The following is a 20,106-nucleotide window of genomic DNA, read 5'->3' as shown; positions in this document are numbered from 1 at the left end:
GTAGACCTGGTTTAGCCACTGTTATTCTGTTTGGCTTTTCAGGTTACGTACAATCAACGTAAACTCAATGTAGATTCTCTATCAGCATAGGCTACTATATGCTATACTCCTTCCACTGCCAGTAAACTGCAAATGACTTTTTAAAGTAGGTGATCAGGATAAAAAAAAACATTTTAATAAGTCACTTTCCTTTCTAACAGCTAGGAGTTTATCATCGACTGCTTTTTCTTTCCCACAAAGACAGCTCCCATGCATACACACTCTTTTCTCTAATTGTCAAAATCAACTAACACATATAATTGCTAGTATATTCTGCCCTCGCATGACAATGACCAAAATCCAATTCTCTGGAACCCTTAACAAAGCAAGGAAAACAAGCCAGTGCTCCCATCTATGAAATACAAAGAAGTCATGGCTCCCAAGCTGGAGACAATGGGCAAGGAAGTGGCATAACACCTCTAAGATAATTTTCAGCCTGGGCCACAAAGCGAGACCCCCTCATCTCTATTAAAAAAAAAAAAAAAAAAAGGGTGGGGCATGGTAGCTCATGCCTGTAATCCCAGCACTTTGGGAGGCCGAGGCGGGCAGATCACCTGAGGTCAGGAGTTCGAGACCAGCCTAGCCAACATGGCAAAAACTTGTCTCTACTAAAAATACAAAAATTAGCCAGGTCCGGTGGCTGGCTCCTGTAATTCCAGCTACCTGGGAGGCTGAGGCAGGAGGAACACTTGAACCTGGGAGGCGGAGGTTGTAGTCAGCCAAGATCACGCCATTGCACTCCAGCCTGGGGGACAGAGCGAGACTCCATCTCAAAAAAAAAAAAAAAATTAGTAGGGCATGGTGGCACACACCTGTAACCCAACTACTCAGGAGGCTGAGGTGTGAAGATCACTTGAGCCCAAGGGCCAAGGCTGCAGTGAGCTCTGATCATGCCACTGCACTCCAGCCTGTGTGACAGAGTCAGACCTTGTCTCTAAAGAAATAAATGAATTAAATTAAAATTAAAGACAATCATTTTCAAGGCATGTACACATTACAATGGAATAAGAACGGTGGTGGCCAGGCACGGTGGCTCACACCTGTAATCTGAGTACTTTGGGAGGCTGAGGCAGGCAGATCATGAGGTCAAGAGATTGAGACCATCCTGGCCAACATGGTGAAACCCCGTCTCTACCAAAAGTACAAAAATTAGCTGGGCATGGTGGCACATGCCTGTAGTCCCAGCTACTCCAGAAGCTGAGGCAGGAGAATTGCTTGAACCCTGAAGGCAGTGGTTGCAGTGAGCCAAGGTCGCGCCACTGTACTCCAGCCTGGGCAACAGAGTGAGACTCCATCTCAAAAACAAACAAACAAAAAACGGTGGTATCATCAAGGCTCATATTAGATACATACAATCCTTGGCAAACGTCCACCCACAGAAAAATGTCAAAGTGCTACCCCAACATACATGTAAGATTTAACAATTAGCATCAACATCAGCACCAACCATGCAGTCCAGTGGACCATAAACATTACTGGGCATCAACTGTATTGAGAAGGTCCTTTAAAATACTGCCGAATATGTATTATACAACTCCTGCAATCCTGATGGCTCCCCCTTGACAATGCTAAAACCCACATAAGGACAAAGAATAGACTAGAGTTTTGTCTCCTGAATAACAGTTTTGTCTCTTGCCCTCTCCTACAAGCAGCAGAACCTTGACAAGGTAACTTGTCCTTCATAAGAGCCTGCATTCCCAAATACAAATCTCCTAAGAGGTAAAAATGTGTAGGTATAGCTTAAAATTATACTAAAATTCAAAACTTCATCAAGCAAACTATTAATTTTTACAACTCTGTTATCCTAGCCCGACTTTCTAAATGGGCTCAATTATGTAATATTACAGTACTTTGCCTAGTTCTCTCAACATGATAAAGATATTAGAAAAAGTAAAATAAAGGAAATTCAGGTTCTCCATTACATTTTCCAGCAATACATCTGCTTTTTCTTATCCCATCACTTAAAGCAATCCCTAGGTAGAAATTACTCTGAAAAGAGGTCACCAAAAGCTTTAATTTATTTAAAGAACAGAATTTGGGAGGGAAGATGAAAATAATCATATGATAAAGAGACAGGTAAACGGCAAAGAGAAAAAGAGAAACCAGATTTTTAATGTAACTTAAATACTTCACATGCATCACATCTAAAATACATACCTAATGTTTCATACTCATACAAGAAGGAATTTTTCTATTATTAAGGGGGAAAAGAACACGGGTAGAAAAGATAAGTGTACATTTGTATATGTATAACCCAGATATGCTTAAAAATGTCAGGAAGGATATGCCAAATGTAATAGTTGTTCTCTCTAAAGGAAAACATTATAGGTTAACTTCCTCTTCTTTTTATCTGCACTTTCTAATTTTCTACAAGAAACACTTACTACTTACATAATTTTTTTTTAAGAGATGAGCTCCCCCTTTGTCGCCCAGGCTGTCTCAGACTTCTGGGCTCAAGCAATCCTCTTGCCTCAGCTTCCCAAAGTGCTGGCATTACAGGCGTGAGCCACTGTGCCCTACCACTACTTACATAATTTTAAAATGTAGTTTTAAAAGTAAACAGATTTACAATAGCATCAACAGAAAAATAACCACATCTGGAACAGCTTGGAACAAAACAAAGTCTGAAGGGTTTCCAGGCTCAAAGCTGAAGGATGCGGAGAGAGTGAACTCCCTGGGCGCCCGTGCTACCCCCTCACCAAAGTCCTTCAACTCAGATGCTCTCCTCTCTGGGACAGGATGCTCCAAGTGATTTTAAGTACATACCATTATGCAACTGTGTCCTCTTTACCACCCAGTTTAGGCAAGGGAGAGCACAAACTACCACAAAAAAGAAGCGTATTCCTAGCCCTGCTGATTCAGCCGCCATGAAGGACTGGAGCTTCTACCAACTCACCATTTAATATTTAACACTTGCTTAAAATCCAGTTTATGGATTCTGGGTGTTTAATAAACAGTTGCTTCTCAGTTCCCTGCTATTAAACACTAGGTAATTATGACATTTAATTAATACCACCCTTGGGCTACAGGAGGTCAGTAACATTACTAGCAAGTCATGCTCTCAAAATGGACATTACCACCTCAATCAGCTCACAGTTTAAACAATATGATTCTCTTCTTATAGTCCCTTCTCTGATGGGTACCTCAAGTTGAGGTGTTTAGGTAAACATTCAAACAGATAATAAAGGTTTGCTCTACCTCTTGTTCTACAAAGAGGAAAACCCCTTTTGTGATGACATTCACACTTCCCACAAGTGAAAAAATAAATCTATATGTTTTTTGCACAGCCTATCAGAATTACACATTCTGATATGTGGAAGAAGAGCAGGCAAGGCCATTCTTGACTGCTAAAAAAACCTCAAAATTATCCCCAACTCCTCAGGCGCCTCATTCCTCTCTTCCTAAACCAATCTTTCTTGGCACTCATCTCACCCCCTACATCTCAATTCAAGGATGGAATGTGTTTAAGCAAGGAGTTTCATTGCCCATTAAGGTTCCATTAGGAATCCACACTTTTTTTTTTTTTTTTTGAGACAGAGTTTCGCTCTTGTTGCCCAGGCTGGAGTGCAACGGCACAATCTCAGCTCACCGCAACCTCCGCCTCCTGGGTTCAAGTGATTCTCCTGTCTTAGCCTCCTGAGTAGCTGGGATTACAGGCATCTGCCACCAAGCCCGGCTAATTTTGTATTTTTTACTAGAGACAGGGTTTCTCCATGTTGGTCAGGCTGGTTTCAAACTCCTGACTTCAGGTGATCTGCCCACCTCGGCCTCCCAAAGTGCTGGGATTACAGGCATGAGCCACTGCACCCGGCCAGGAACCCACTCCTACTGACATCATGGAATGCATCTGCAACTGCTCTGAGCCCCTCCAGCCCCATCTCTTCATACTCACTGTTGCTGGACTTAAGGTCGCGGTGGATGATAGGAACAATTGCCTCATCATGTAAGTAGTTCATCCCTCTGGCAATCTGCACAGCCCAGTTCACCAGGATGTCTGGGGGAATCCTTTTCCCAGATAACACTCTATTCAAAGGTCCTCCACGAGCAAACTCCATAACCAAGCAGAGGTTGGGTTCCTTCAGACATACCCCTCTTAGGGCAATGATGTTGGGGTGCTTCAGCATGGCGAAAAGCTTGGCCTCTTGGCGAACATTCTCTATGGTCTGGCTGATGTCCTCATCAGGGTCGTGGCGAGCTGCTTTCACAGCAACCTCATCCCCTATCCAGAAAGCACGATAGACCTTCCCAAAGCCCCCGATGCCAATAATCTCTTCCAAGGTTAGCTCCGCAAAATCAATCTCTAACACTGAGAAAGGGAAGGAAAAAAGAAGCAAGTCAAAAACATCCTGAAAACACCATATTTAACCATTCATTTACCTGGATGGGTAAACAGGGCAGGCTGTCTATTTACTGGGCCTTTCTGTCTCCCCATTATAAAGTAAATTCCATAGGGGCAGGAACTGCAATTAACTTATTTTCCTTTGCATTTTCCTTAGTGACAGTCATCACACAGTAGGCGTTCTATAAATATTCATGAAAAAAAATCCCGCCTAGAAAATTATGCAGAATCCTGTACCAAAACCAACTATTATAACTAAAGGGAACATGGGGGAGATCCTTTTTTTCTTAGTTTTTTAAAAATACATTTAAATATAGAGATGGGGTTTGCCATGTTGCCCAGGCTGGTCTTGAACTCCTGAGCTCAGCAATCCTCCTGTCTCAGCCTACCAAAGTGCTGGGATTACAGGAGTGAGCTGTTGCACCTGGCCGAGATCCTTTCTTTGAGACTTATTCAGCTTTACAGTGTGCTCAGTAGTGAGAAGCACCCAACTCAGTACCAAGGCAGACACCTAACAACCAAACCATAGGATGAGAAGAGTTTCTGCAGAAGTATGATTAGAGGCTTAGGAAAATCACTAACTCCCACAGCAGCACAGAGCACTGAGAGGGTGAGTGGGGAAAGGATTCTCAGGGAAGGTAACATTGAAATGGGCCCTAAAGAATGAGCAGGAGAGATCTCAGGCAATGAAGGAAATCAGGGTAGGAACGGACAATCAGGCAGAGGGAAGGACGGAAGCCAAGAACATGGAACAGGGAATACATGGTATATTATTAGGAACTCCAGGGAGTCTGCTGGGGCCGGGTCATGTGCATCAGGATTGGAGACGAGGCTCAAAACCTTGTTGAGGGTAACCAGGCCAGAAAATGTCTTTAAAGCCATTCTGAGGGGCTTGAAGTTCACATTGTAAACAAGAGGAGTCATGTATCTTTCAGGAAAGAATGTTGTTAGACCTGTAGTTTAGAAAGGAAACCAACTCTGGCAGTTGCTGGAAACTAACCTGGAAGACAGAGACCCAACAGCAAAAGGACCCTTTAAGGAGGCCTTGCAGTTCAGGGTCTAAACCTCAGCAGCAATGAATATGGGGGGTACGCAGTCAATTTGGGAGACTTTCAGAACTTGGTTCTACCAGGACCTGGTGACTGAAACACATGGGAAAGGAGCCTCATTAGAGAGATCTTAACCCAGCAGTCATCTGTGCCTCAGTTCAAGCCCTGATGGTCTCTGTATCCCACCCACAATCATTCTCCTTCCCAAACACAGAGTTTGGACCTAAGGTATTTGACTGTATATTTCTTTCTGTGTGGAAAGGTTTTAATGGGTAGATAATAATAGCTGCCAGTGATTATAAATCAAGCTACATGTGGTATTAAGTGCTATGTGAGCAAAGTGTGTTTTGTTTCTCACATAAAACCTGTTCTCTATCTTATATTCTTTTTTGTCTTTACCTGACTGATTCATTCATTCATTCATTCATTCATTCAGGTCTTAAATATCAGTTTCACAGTGGAACTTCTCCATCCCTCAGACCAAACGAGGTCAGGCCCCTATCAAACACTTCCATGGCAGTTTCCATTCCACAAGAGTCATCAAGGTTACAATTACTTAATTACTTGTTCAATGCCTGTTGTCCAGGCCAGACTGTGAGACCTACAAGGGCAGAGATTCTGTCTGCCTCATTTACCACTGCACTTGCCATGCCAAAAATTTTGTAGGTGACCACCAGATCGTTGAAATAAAATGGAAAAAATACTACCTGATATATTTGCCCCCTCTGATTCTTATGTTGAAATGTAATCCCCAGTGCTGGAGGTAGGGCCTGGTGGGAGGTGTTTGGGTCATGAGGGCTGATCCCCCATGAATGGCTTGGCACCCTCCTCACAGTAATGAGTGAGTTCTTGCTCAAATTCATACAAGATCTGGTTTTTTAAGAGTATGGCACCTCCCCGCTTTTTTTCTCTTGCTCCTGGCTCCCACCATGTGACATGCCTGCTCCAACTTCACCTTTCACCATGAATAAAAGCTCCCTGAGGCCTCACCAGAGCCAAGCAGATACTGGCATCAAACTTCCTGTACAGCCTGCAGAACCACGAGCCCAAGTAAACTATTTTTCTTTATAAATTACTCAGCCTCAGGTATTCCTTTACAGCAATGCAAGAATGGACTAACACACTACCTCAGTAGGAAATAAACCCAATTCAGATCTAGAAAAAAAAACTGAACTGGAACTGGACCTTCTGAAACAAATACAGAGAATAATCACACTTTACTAAAAAACTAAGAAAACACAGATATATTTCTGAACTTTTGGCAAGACCAAAAGAGGAACTGCCCGCTGCTGACTATTCCCTTCCTTACTCAGCCAGCCCCATGACGCCTCCATTCTCCACTCAGACGCTGGTGGTGCTAAAAAAAAAAATCTGTTCTTGTTTAATTATAATACCTCTATCCCATCTGGGGCTAATATTCACTTGTATTTTGTAACACAACTGGCAGTCTGCACAAAGAAAACTCTTAGGAGGATAAGGTAAGTGTACAGTCTCTAGATATTCAAAAAATATAGCCCATCCTGACCCCAAAATTCCAACTGTTCAAAAGGTTATCACCTTACCCAGCAGTCTTCCTGAAGAATGAATGTCATTGCAGAATATTGTAGACTAGCAATCAGCATCCATTCCAAAATCCTTCTAGCATAAATTTCAGTACTACAGAGGCTAGGAAGCTAAAAACCACATTTCCCAGGCTCCTTTACAGCTAAAGTTCTAAATGCAAATTAAGTTCTCCTAATTAGATGCACAAGATTTGAAAGGCAGAAGTGAGATGAAGACCATCTTCTTGCTGCTTCTCCCTGCTAGCGCAGCTGTAGAGAAGGGGGGATTTTCTGCCACAGCGTGTTGGTGTCCAATCACTAAGTCTGTAGACATGGAGAGGAATGTTTCATAGCCAAATGGTTGCCTAATCTCTGGGCTGCAGATACACCAGGGTGTTTTTGAAGCCAACAGCTTCAATGGCAGCTCCTGATTCTGTATCTTCCCAATTAGCGAATAGCAGCTGAGCAAGTGGGCCAGCTCTGCTATGCTCTGGGAGTTGTTCACATAGGTCCGGCTGAGAGCCTCGTCTCCCAGCCCTTACAACAATTCTGCAAGCACTGAATTTCCTATGCTAAATCTCTTTCTTGCTTAAAATAGCTTGAGCATTTCTGAGCCCCAAAATGAATCCTGACTGATTACTATTTTGTGCCTGATGTCGTCTACATGAATGAGAAAAATATGCCTATGTTATAAAGAAAGATTAGAAACCCTTTTGGAGAAATACATGTTAAGAGTCTTCTTAGTCATGGAGGGAAGGAACATTCATGTTTTTCTAGCAGCTTTTACACATATGAAAAGATGTGTGATTCTTTAACAAATTTGTATCTGTTATCTTATTTCCTCGACTGAGTATCTGAATTCTCCTTAAGGGAAATATACTATTGTACTTTCTCTTGTACCCTCCCTTTTTTCCTCCAGTCTTAAGCATAGTTGTAAACACACAGTAGGTGTTAAACATTTATTTAAATGCAGGAAGGATTGAAAAAATAAATGCAGGACGATTTAAAGGATATGATTTGGTACTAGGGTGCTGAAAGGACAGCTCCTCTAAAAACCTCTGCGGGGAAGGGAAAGCAATAACCTCTCTTTGGGTAGAACACTAAAAATCTCAGGTTCTTGCTATTTAGTTAAGAAAATGTTATGACCAGACTCCAAGAAAAGTATAGAACACAGCCTTCAAACAGATAAAAGGCAGAACCCAGGAAGAAGGGAGGGAGGAGGGATCTTTTTTTTCTTTCCCTGCTCAGTCCCTTGGGATAGGAACTAAGGAACTAAGGAACTAGAGCTTCAGTTGCAGCAGAGTCTGTGGGGCTCTCCTTCCCTTCCCTGCTCGAGTCAAGGCCTGGTTTTAAGTAAGAATCAGGTCAAGCTGCATTCAGCACATTTTTCAGTTTCTGTGGAAGGATATTTCCAGGAATAAATTCTTATTCCTTCCTTTTTTTTTTTTTTTTTTTTTTTTTTTTTTTTTTTTTTTAATTGAGACAGATTCTCTTTCTGTCGCCCAGGCTGGAGTGCAGTGGCACAATCTCAGCTCACTGCAACCTCCTGGGTTCAAGTGATTCTCCTGCCTCAGCCCCCTGAATAGCTGGGATTAGAGGCATGCACCACCATGCCCAGCTAGTTTTTGTACTTTTAGTAGAGACGGGATTTCACCATGTTAGTCAGGCTGATCTCAAACTCCTGACCTCGTCATCTGCCCACCTCAGCCTCCCAAAGTGCTGGGATTACAAGTGTGAGCCACCGCACCCAACCCATTCCTTCCATTTTTAAAGTCAAGATGTTATTCCCTCTCAATCATATGCTTCAAAACTGAATGTTTAGGCACATTTTGGTGGGTTTTGAGTAAGTGAATGGCATACACTTCACTCAAAAATCTTAAGTACATCTGAAAATATGTCCTCCTATTTCTAGTGGATGTAGATAATAAAAACTTAAAACTAATATCCTTAATGTATACCCTGTGTGAAAACAGAAACAACTCTCTTGTAAGAGAAACTTTCATATAATACCTAAGATTGTATCTCCCAAGATAATGAGTTTGGAACTATACATTTTTCATCTTTCACTATAATAAAGAAGATGGGTGAGCTCCTGGGTTATTTATAGTTGTAATTCATAGACAGTTAAACTCTAACAGGTACCTACAATGGAGGAGATTAAGGAGATTAAAGCACTATATGAATGTAAAATGATTTATAATATCATTTTCCTATCTTTTCTTTGTCATGATATTTGGTAATTTCCTCTTCTGTTTTGAATAGTTTGAGGCCAGGCATAGTGGCTTACACCTGTAATCCCAATACTTTGGGAGGCTGAGGCGGGAGGACTGACTGACTGAAGCCAAGAGTTCAAAACCAGACTGGGCAACAAAGCAAGACCTTATCTCTATAAAAAATAAATAAATAAAAATAATTGGGTAGGCCTCTGGTCTCAGCTTCTTTCGGAGGCTGAGGTGGGAGGATCTCTTGAGCCCAGGAGTTCGAGGTTGCAGTGAGCTATGATCACGCAGCTGCACTTCAGCCTGCAGTGAGACCCTGTCTCTAAAAATTTAAAAAAAAAAAAAATTTTTTAAATGAATTTTGAAGGTAAATTCTCACTTTAAGAAGCAATAATATGAAACTAAAGCTGAACACTATCACTTGACTTAATGTCTTCTACTCATGGTCCAGAATGTAATGTCACAACACATGCTCAGAGGGGAAGTTCAAAAGGGTAACTCTGGGGATGAGGTGTCAGTGGCTCAATTTCATCCCAAGTCTTTGGAGACAAGGTTTGTCAATCATCTTTGCTTTCTGAGTGACACAAACGGATCTGCTGGAGCACACAGATGAGAGAGATGCACCAATCAGTAACAGCCCATGTTCATCTTCTGATGAACCAAGGCACTGCATCTTCACCAAGGCACTACACTGAAGTTTTATATTTACATCATTCATCTCCCTCACGTATCTTATAAGCACCTCCTCATACTATCACTTCTTTATGTCCTGGTGTTTAACATAGTATACGGTATCTATCATTCACTAGGTACTCAATAATTAGTTTTTGACTGAAATTAAATTTTCTGAATTATCAGAAATTAATTCCAGTCAAAATCAGAACTCCTAGTGAGGCCAAATAAAAGAATGTACCAGGTCTTTCAAATGTCATATTCTTCAAGTCAATTCTTACCATTAGAACAAGTTATTTCCTACTTTCTCAACATTTGGGTTCCCGATTTAGGAATCCACTCTATCCAAGGTAACCTGTATGACAATGAAGATAAGTCCTGGCCACCTAATGAAGAAGTATCACACTGTTGGAATGTGTGGCTCTGTGGACAGTTTTTCAGCCTAAGTCATACTCACTACTGACTGCTCTGGCACCCGGAGCACAAGATATTAAAGAAACTGAGTTCCTGATCATGAACCTCACCTAGCTCTTCTACTCTGACATTAGCTGTCCCAGAAAACAAAATCACAAAACTTCACCCACAGAATCAAAATCTGACTTATGTTTAAAATGACACTGTTTTCTAATATGCCAGGCTATTCATATTTCTTCCAATATATAACCAAGTTCATTTTCAACACTATTTCAAAACATTATGCCAGGATGCTTAGCCTTCAGCCTACCAAACTAGTGCCAAAAAGATGTAGTACCTGGAAACAACTTAAAGTAATTTGCTACCTCTAGGCATTTTAAAGATCAAAATGAAGAAATACGAAGTTTTAAACTGAATGAGAGGGAGAGGGGGAACCTAAGATTTGAACATCAATTTGATAGTCAAAACACCAACAGAAAAAGAACAGCTGAAAAACAAGTGAAGAGGCTATGATTTTGATATTACATGCTAGTTTAAAAAAAAAAAAAAAATCTTAAGATAGGCCAGGCACTTTGGCTCATGCCTGTAATCCAACATTTTAGGAGGCCGAGGCGTGTGGATCACTTGAGGTCAGGAGTTCATGACCAGCCTGGCCAACATGGTGAACCCCATCTCTACTAAAAATACAAAAATTAGCTGGACGTGGTGGCAGCCGCCTGTAATCGCAGCTACTCAGGAGGCTGAGGCAGGAGAATTGCTTGAACCCAGGGGTTGCAGTGAGTTGAGATTGCGCCACTGCACTCCAGCCTGGGTGACAGAGTGAGACTCCATCTCAAAAAAAAGAAAAACACACACATCTTAAGATAAAGTAACACAACTGCTGAGGTAAAAAATAAGGCCAGAAACGTAATTGTTACAAAGGAAATTTTAAAACTAAATATTTAAAGTTGGTCCTTGCTAATGACATTTTAAAAAATCAATTAAGATGAAAGTATACAAAATAAGGAATAAACAGTAATTAATATATATTAACAATACCTTTTTAACAGATAAGAGATTATGGAAACTCTCAAATACAAAGTAGTGTAAACTGCACTAAAGAGATATTTACATGTTTTTTTTCTGAAACAACCTAGTATGAGTAAGGGATTCTAATGGCAATTTAACTCCCTTGTAAAAACACAGATTTCATTACAGGGTATGAAACACGGGGCTCCTGGAAAATTGACGGAAACCAGGACACTGGGAGAAAGGCCCTGGGAGAGACCCCTGAGCATGGTCCCCCTATGATTTGGCCAGTTCCAAATATGGGCAAGGATCTAGGGTGAGAAGAAAGGAGAAAATGTATTTCCCGAACAGCCTCACTGTCAAGGGACTGGGATTCTGCCACTGTACCTTGCAGTCCTGATCTCCCATGGGGGAACTACATACTTTTCCCTCTCTGATCATCACTTGTCCCACCCCAACTCCAGACACACACATCTCTCAGCACATTAAATGAGTAAGACTCCTAAACGTATAACTTCTGAGATACAAGGATTAGGATCCAAGAAATCAACCCGACATTTTACAGGCACTTGAGCCTTGAGTTCACACAGGCTTCCGGGACTGGTGAGCTGGCCCAGCCCTGCGGGAGACACCCCCATCTCTTTGAAAGCACATGCCTTTAAGGGGCGGGGACAGGTATTAGAAGAGGTGGTGGCAAGGTCCCAAATTTGGCGACCAAGGCTAGGACACTAAACACTAGCTTGCCATAAACACTTCCAGATTGGGCATGGGGGGGAGAGGGGAAGGTAACAGAGGAAGGGACTGGGGAACAGACAGATTCTCAGGCTGCGACTTCAGAAAGTGGAAATCGAGAGCCACGGCTTCGGTGCCAAATGAAGGTGAAGAAGCCCAAGTGCCTGAGGACTGGACAGGCCCTGCGGCGTCTTGAGTGCGCCAAGCGAAGCCTGGGCTGCCCAAGCGCGTGCGCCACCCACACCCGGGTCAACCGTGCCTCCGCCCACCCCCATTCTAGCCCTCGCGGAGGGCTCCCCCCTGCCCCGACAGCGCCCCTCCACCCCGCCCCAGGCCTCCGTCATTCCCCCTCCCCGCCCGGCTCCCGGGCCCCGCCTTCGCCTTACATTGAATGGGCGGGTAGCAACTGGGGTCCTCGCCGCCGGGCTGGCAGCGGCTGGAGAAGGCGCTGCGCGGGGTCACGTAGTTGCTGGGGAAGATGCCCACCCGCTGGTTCAGCTGCCCGGTCCACCATCCCTCGTCGCCGGACACCTGCGAGTCCTTGGACAGCACCTCCACCACGTCGCCCAGCCGCAGGGTCAGCTCGTCCTCGCCCGCCGCCTCGTACTCGAACACGGCCGTCCAGTAGGGCAGCGGCGCGTCGCAGCGCATCTCCCCGGGGCCCGCCGCTGCCGCCGCCGCCTCCTCCTCCTCCTCTTCCTCCTCCTCGGCCCCGGCCCCGGCTCCATCCTCCCCCGGCGGGGCGGCAGCGGCGGCGCTCGTCAGGCAGCCGAGAAGCGCTCTGGAGGGCTCCATGGAGCGGCCGATCCATAGGGTGCGGGGCCGCCGCCGCCCGCAGGAGCCGCCGCCGCCTATTGTTCATGCGCCTCCGCAGAGCTGGGAGGAACCCCCCCGACGGCGGCCGCAGGTAGGGCCCGGGCTGGCGGGGCTGGGACAGCCGGCTCGCCGGGGCTGTGGCCGCGGTTAGAGGAGACCGCCTAGCGCGAGCGCCCCGCGCAGCCCAGGGGCGGGGCGGGCCGAGTCCCCGCCTGCCCGCTCGCCCCCCGGGGGCGGCCTCGCCACCTCCGCCGCCGGTACCTGCTAGCGCAGCCGGTGCCCGCCGCCGCCCGCCGGCCGCCGCTCTCCTCTCCTCGCCGCGCCGCGCCCCGCCCCCCGCGCCGCCAGCTCGCCGGGACCACCTGACGCGGGCTGGCTCCGCCCAAGCCCTGCGGACCCGAGGGGGGCCCGCCCCGCGCCTGCCCCCGCCCCGCGCCCGCCGCCTTCCTATTGGCTGCGACAGCCCCGTCCCCGGTTCCTCCGCAGTGGTTGGGGCAGCCTCGCAGGTCCGTCTCACTCCCTGCGCCGCCGCCGCACCGTGCCCGCCCCCTTTGCAGGCTCTCTCATTCTCCAACCCAGGTCGACCCACTCCTCCTGCCGATTGGCCCGCCGCAGCTCCCACCATTGGCCCGCGGCACCTGTCCGTTTCCTGGGAGAATTCAGCACCTCCCGACAGGAAGAGGCTCCGGCCTCACTGGGTGCGTGAGGAGGGAAGGGTGGACCCTAAAAGGTAATACTGAGCCTTCATTCAGACTAAAAAGGCTGGAAGGGAGGCCGCTGCCTTTGTTTGCGATGGATGGGTAGGGGCTGCACTGGGCAGCACCGGTATTCTCCATCCTAAAGGGGCTTCTGAAAGTAGGCACAGGGGAAGCGAGCTGGGCTGCACACCCAACAGAGCTCTTTCTTCCCCAGACCCCTTTTACAGTTGGATTCTCCCCTTTCATGGATCTGGCTCTGCCCTAGTCCAACCTAGAGGGCCACTCTCACCCGCAACCTTTCATCTCCTATTGAAGCCTTTTAGGCCCATTGGGATGTTCATTAGAACTCTGAACACTACAGTTCTTCCCATTTTTTTTTTTCTTTTTTTTTTTATGAGTCTGAAAGTTCTTACCTTTATGAAGACGGCACCACAGCTCGCCCTCTCCTGGATTCCTATAGGAAGAGATCCAATGCCACTCTTTTTAGAATTCAGAAAGGCAAGAGACCACCTTACTGGGTTTCAAACTGAGTCTGGGAACGCTGCTATGAATTGGGCTTGGTCTGTCTGAAGGGAGCCAACTTTTCGGAAATCCTTAAGCTTCTTTTTTATTTATTTTTAAAGATGGGGTTTCACCATGTTGGCCAGGCTGGTCTTGAACTCCTGACCTCAGGTGATCCACCCATCTCAGCCTCCCAAAGTGCTAGGATTACAAGCGTGAGCCACCACACCCGGTTCCTTAGGCTTCTTTTACCTGATGGAATTACATCTTGCATCGTGGTGAAATCTATAGAGGTCAGATTAAGAAGAACCAAAGCAGAGTAAGCGCAGAAGCCGATGATGAGTTCATGAGTGAGAACGACCTTTTCCTATGTGCTTTTGCTATACCCCGTGTTTTGAACATTAAGAAAGAGATAGGAGGTCCATAATGTGTCTTCTTGCTTTAATCCTATCATACCAACGTTGACTTCCAATAAGAAAGGTTCTCTGATAACTGCTTTCTTTCTTTTTTCTTTTTAAGATAGGGTCTCACTTTGTTGCGGAGTGCAGTGGCACAATCTCAGCTCACTGCAGCCTCATCATCCCAGGCTCAGGTGATCCTCCCACCTCACCCTCCCTTGTAGCTGGGAATGCAGGCATGTGCCACCACACCTGGCTAATTTTGTTTATTTTTTTGTAGAGACAGGGTCTCACTGTTGCCCAGGCTTGTCTTGAACTCTGGGCTCAAGTGATCCGCCCGCCTCGGCTTCCCAAAGTGCTAGGATTGCAGGCCTGGACCACTTCACCTAGCCCTCTGAAATTTCTAAATAAGCCAGTGCTGAAAGGTCTACCAAACTGTGTTACCTTTTCTCCTTCAGTGGTAGGAATAGACATGATTTATTTAGCAAGAGTGAGTGCTTTTGTTGAATTTTAGTTTGGGGTTTATTATTTCACAAACTAAAGACAGTGGGGCAGTTTGGAAAGGTAACTAGGCAGCTGCGTGACTTTAGGCAGGTGCCCTAATTCTGTTCTCTTAAAGTGAGGGGTGTGAACTGGAAGATATCCTATGTCCTCATAGTTTGGACATTCTGTGGTTTGCTCATCAATATGACTACACTGTATAGTCAGAGCACACATTTAAGGTCTTCAAGAGAGATGAGGTTTGTTCTAAAAAGCGTCCAGAGTAACGTCCTGAGAAACGATTTCTATTTAAGGCCCTAAAACAATGCTCAGGTTCTTATTAAATATAGGATTCATGACCTGGAAAAGATATAGGTGAGTCTGAATAAATTCTCTAGGATTTGTTTTAGACAAAACCATTCCTCAAGCAGAAGGGAGCAAGGAAGTGGGGTGGAGGTATTTTGTGTTTTTTTTAAAGGCCATAAGAAAAAAATTGTCTTGATAAAATTTTAACTTGGGGCTGGGTATGGTGGCACGTGCCTGAAATCTCAGCAGTTTGGGAGGCTGAGGCAGGAGGATCACTGAGCCCAGGAAGGAGACCAGCCTGAGCAAGATGGCAAGACCCTCATCTCTATGAAAAAATTTTAAATTCACCAGTCTTGGTGACGTAAGCCTGTAGTCCCAGCTACTCAAGAGGCTGAGGAAGGAAGATTGCTTGACCCTAGGAGGGCAAAGCTATAGTGAACAGTGTTCGATGCACCATACTCCAATCTGGGTGACAAAGCAAGACCCTATCTCAAAAAAAAATGTTTTTTTAGCTTGGGGGGAAAAAGAGTTTTACAAACTGACTGTAGATACACAGCACAACAGAAACAGGAAAAAAAGTACTAAACAGAGAAAAATGTCAGTGGTGGATCTCTAAGTAGTGGGATTATGAGTAATTGGGTAACTTTATTGTCATTTTGCTTCTCCATTATTTTGTATGTTCTACTATTTAGTTTCGTGAATTCCTTCTCTCACCCTGGGAAGAGAGGAGAAAAATCATTGATCCTTCTCAATAGGAAAACTCTAATTCCCTGCACAACTTAAATCTTTAATACCGTAACATGTGTTTAGAATCTCATAAAGAGTCATTCATCAAACATTTCAACAAGTCATTCAGTTAATATTTGTTGAATGGATAAGTGCTAGGAATTCAAATGAGGGTAGATCTTTCAGACTAAACTTGTCTGGCAGGGCTGCATGGAACAAGCAGAACCAGAACTGATCCTGGGGGGGCACGAGGTGGAGCAGGGAAGAGTGTGTTCAGGAAAGGTGGGTGGGAATGGGCACAGCCACAGAGGTAGGAAAGCATGGAAAGGGCGGCCATTTGGATGGAATAAAAGGATGAAAAAGAACTCTGAAAAGATAGGTTGAGACCAGATTGTAGAGGGCCCTGTAATTACTTGATTCATACTAGTAATTATGTAATTGATTATTTGTAATTATTTAATGTCTAGTGCATTCACCATAAGGGCAGGAACCAGTCTGCCTGGCTCTCCACAGCTCTCCCAGCACCTAGAGAGTGCTTAGTACATAATTGACTCTCAGTACTTATTTGCAACTGGATGACTGACTTGAATCCTAGGCTAAGAAGCCTTGGTTTTGTTCAGCATATAAAAGGTTATCACTGAAAGGTTTTGAGTAGGGCTGAGAAGTGATCAAATATTGCCTTCCCTGAGGACTAGAATGGATGAGGAGAGATAAATGCTTAAGCTGGGCATTGAAAGATATATAAAACTTGATTAATAGAGAATAGAAGATGTGGAAATAGAAATTAATGTAATGGGCCGGGCATGGTGGCTCACGCCTGTAATCCCAGCACTTTGGGAGGCCGAGGCAGGCAGATCCCCTGAGATCAGGAGTTCGAGACCAGCCTGATCAACATGGAGAAACATCATCTCTACTAAAAATACAAAATTAGCTGGGTGTGGTGGCGCATGCCTGTAATTCCAGCTACTCAGGAGGCTGAGGCAGGAGAATCGCTTGAACCCAGGAGGTGGAGGTCGTGGTGAACCAAGATCATGCCATTGCACTCCAGCCTGGGCAACAAAAACAAAACTTTGTCTCAAAAAGAAAAACAAAAAAAGAAAGAAAGAAATTAATGTAATGAGTAGCAATAATAGAAATTTCAGCCAGAGAAGAGGAGAGAATGCAAAAAAGGGAGTGATGGGATATAAAAGTGATGAAATAAAAGAAGGGCTCATTGTAAAGGACTTTGAAAGTCAAGTGGAATTACCGAGATTTTACCGAGGAAGGGTTTGGTGGATGTCACCCCCAAAATGAAACATGTTCTCTGCCATACTGAAAAGTATAGCGTAAGGTAGGGAAAAAATAGCAATCCGTGATGCAAGTTGGCATTAGACTTAAGTCAACAGATTATGGTTTATCCTGGCTTTGTCTTCTAAAAATGCTGTGACTTTGGGCAAGGCACCTGTTTGAACCTCAGTTTCCTCATTTTTAAGTAGGCGTAATAATAAAACCTGGTTTTAATGGATGCTTATAGGATTAAATGAGACAGGAGATGCAGAAGCTCTTAGCATGCTGCTCACACCCAGCAAATAATCAACATATTTTTTTCCTTCTTTCACCTGCCCATTACCCCCTAGAAATACCCTTTAATTACACCCAGTCCTCTTGACTGGAAGTTGAACCCAGGGTTTTCCCTAAAGGAAAGAGAGAGAAGGAAGGAAAAAGGAACAGAGGCCTCTGGGAGGCCAAAGTGGGTAGATCACTTGAGCTGAGGAGTTCAAGACCAGCCTGGGCAACATGGTGAAACCCCATCTCTACAAAATAGAAAAATTAGCCAGGCATAGTGGTGCCTGTGGTCCTAGCTTTTGGGAGGCTGAGATGGGAGGATCACTTGAGCAGAGATGTTGAGGCTATAAGCTGAGATTGCTCCACTGCATTCCAGCTTGGGTGACAAAGCAAGACCCTCTCTCTCTCTCAAAAAAAAAAAAAAAAAAAAAAAGGGAACAGAAAAAGGAGAAGAGAGGAAAGGGTGAAGGAAAAAGGGAAGACAGGAAGGGAGGGAAAGAAAGAAAGGAAGAAAAACAGGAAGGAAAAGGAAGAGGGGAGGGGAGGGAAGGGGAAGGGAAGGAAGGGAGGGGAAGCAGGTGTCATAGACTAAAGAAGAGTTTGGGGTCTGGGCTTCTAACTGAATTTGAATCTATGCTTACTGTGTGCCATCAGGCAAGTTAAACCCGCTGTGCCCTAGATCCCTCACCTGGAAATTAGGAATAATTTTACCTATCTTATATATGTTATGTGCTTAACATACAATCTAGCATACAGCTACTGTTATTATTTGAGCCTAGACTATGACTTAGTTAATGAATGTCATCCTTTCCTTGATTCTTTTGGGAAATATTTAAAATTAGTACTTTGATGCTTAAAAAAAAAATCCCTCAAACAGACTTTTACCTTTTTTTTTTTTTTTTTTTAAGAAACAAGCTCTCACTGTGTCACCTGGACAGGAGAGCAGTGGCACAATCATAGCTCACTGATCACATGGCAGCCTCAAACTCCTGGACTCAGTGGATCCTCCTGCCTCAGCATCCTGAGTAGCTGGGACTACGGGGGCATGCCACCATGCCTGGCTAATTGTATTACTTTTTGGTAGAGACAAGGACTCACTGTGTTGCCCAGGCTGGCTTCAAACTCCTGGCTTCAAGTGATCCTTGTGCCTCCATCTCCTCAAATGCTGGGATTACAGGTATGAGCCATCATGCCTGGCCCCTTTGACCTTTTCTACAAGAGCCATCCCACCACTTTTACCTCTGATGTTATACCATTTCAGGAAAGAAGCCCTAGTTCCTGATTCATAATCTCCATTTGCATTAAATATGATTTTAAGCAAACGGTGTGGGCAGGTGTGTGGTGAGGCTGATGGAACAGACCTTTGGAATCAGATCCAGGTTTGAGTTCTTGATCAACTTGTCATGACTGTGGGAGGCCTTTCACCTCTCTGAGCCTCTGTTTCATTATTGGTAACACAAGATTGTATAAAATGGGGTTGCTGTGTATTGGTAACACAAGATTGTATAAAATGGGGTTGCTGTGAGGGTGAAATGCAGTAAGAGGTCTTCCTGGCACTGCCTAATACATAATCATAAGTGCTTAATAAACTGTAAATGTTATTACAATTGATTGTATTTTAATTCCTCTATGAGGAATTATGAGTTAATGCAGCTTGAACCACCAAAAAGGTAAGAAATCTTTCTTCTTTTCTTCTTCTATCTCCTAGGAATACCTCAGTTCAGAAAAGCAATAAACTATAGGGGGCTGTTTAGAATGCCGCATCTCTGGAGAGCAAGTTGCATTTTAACAATGATCAGAGCCTTTAATTAAGGAGTGAAGGTCAAATCATTTCTGCTTCATCCAGCCTGGTTGCAGAGTGAGCCCATGGGACAACCCTCTGAAATTACCGTATACTGCTTACAACCATGCTGAATCTGCAAGGACTTCATTTAAAGCCTTTCCATCAAGGACCCCAAACAGATCCAATCACAAGAAGAGAGATTTCAGGAAAGAGAAAATTACTCCTGTAATTGAGGTTTTTGAAGAACATGAAATGACTGGGAAAATAATCATGTTAAGTAGGAAAAAAAAGAAATCTGTTGTAATTTTTAAATAATTTTTAAATAAATTGGAAAACTTAAAACTATATATATTTCTAATATGAAAAATATATATGCATCAATATTATTGAAATAAGTTTATCAAAAGGTAAACAGCAATTATCACCAATCTAGATTATGAGATTAGGAATGATCTTTTCTCTTTGTCCTGTACGATTTAGCATTTTCTACCATTAAAATATTTCGATTTTCTAGTTAGAAAAGTATGTTAGAGAAGAACAAATATCACATAAACTCCCTTATGGAACAGATTTTGTGGAATCTAAAAAAAGTTGAACTCATAGAAAAAGAGAGGAAAATGGTGGTTACCAGTTAGAAAAAAGGAATAAGAGCCGGGCGCGGTGGCTCACGCCTGTAATCCCAGCACTTTGGGAGGCTGAGGCGGGTGGATCACGAGGTCAGGAGATCGAGACCATCCTGGTCAACATGGTGAAACCCCGTCTCTACTAAAACTACAAAAAATTAGTTGGGCATGGTGGCTTGTGCCTGTAATCCCGGCTACTCAGGAGGCTGAGGCAGGA

At 44.2% G+C, this 20,106-nt stretch overlaps 1 protein-coding gene across 1 annotated transcript in view; it reads right to left on the bottom strand.

Annotated features, from left to right (window-relative positions):
* MAP3K9 (mitogen-activated protein kinase kinase kinase 9) overlaps positions 1-12,981 on the bottom strand; it is an 89,484-nt gene extending 76,503 nt beyond the window's left edge. The window contains exons 1-2 of the mRNA XM_017528760.2: positions 12,400-12,981; positions 3,932-4,345 (exon numbers count right to left, since the gene is read on the bottom strand). Of these exons, the coding sequence (XP_017384249.1) occupies positions 3,932-4,345; positions 12,400-12,808 (823 nt within the window). The 5' untranslated portion in view covers positions 12,809-12,981. The remainder of the gene's footprint in view (positions 1-3,931; positions 4,346-12,399) is intronic.
* Between the last annotated feature and the right edge of the window lie 7,125 nt (positions 12,982-20,106).

Source organism: Cebus imitator, unplaced genomic scaffold (genome assembly GCF_001604975.1).
Source record: "Cebus imitator isolate Cc_AM_T3 unplaced genomic scaffold, Cebus_imitator-1.0 Scaffold54, whole genome shotgun sequence".
Classification (NCBI taxonomy): domain Eukaryota; kingdom Metazoa; phylum Chordata; class Mammalia; order Primates; family Cebidae; genus Cebus; species Cebus imitator.
The sequence above is the reverse complement of the archived record's forward strand: the minus strand, read 5'-3'. Positions and strand labels throughout refer to the sequence as shown.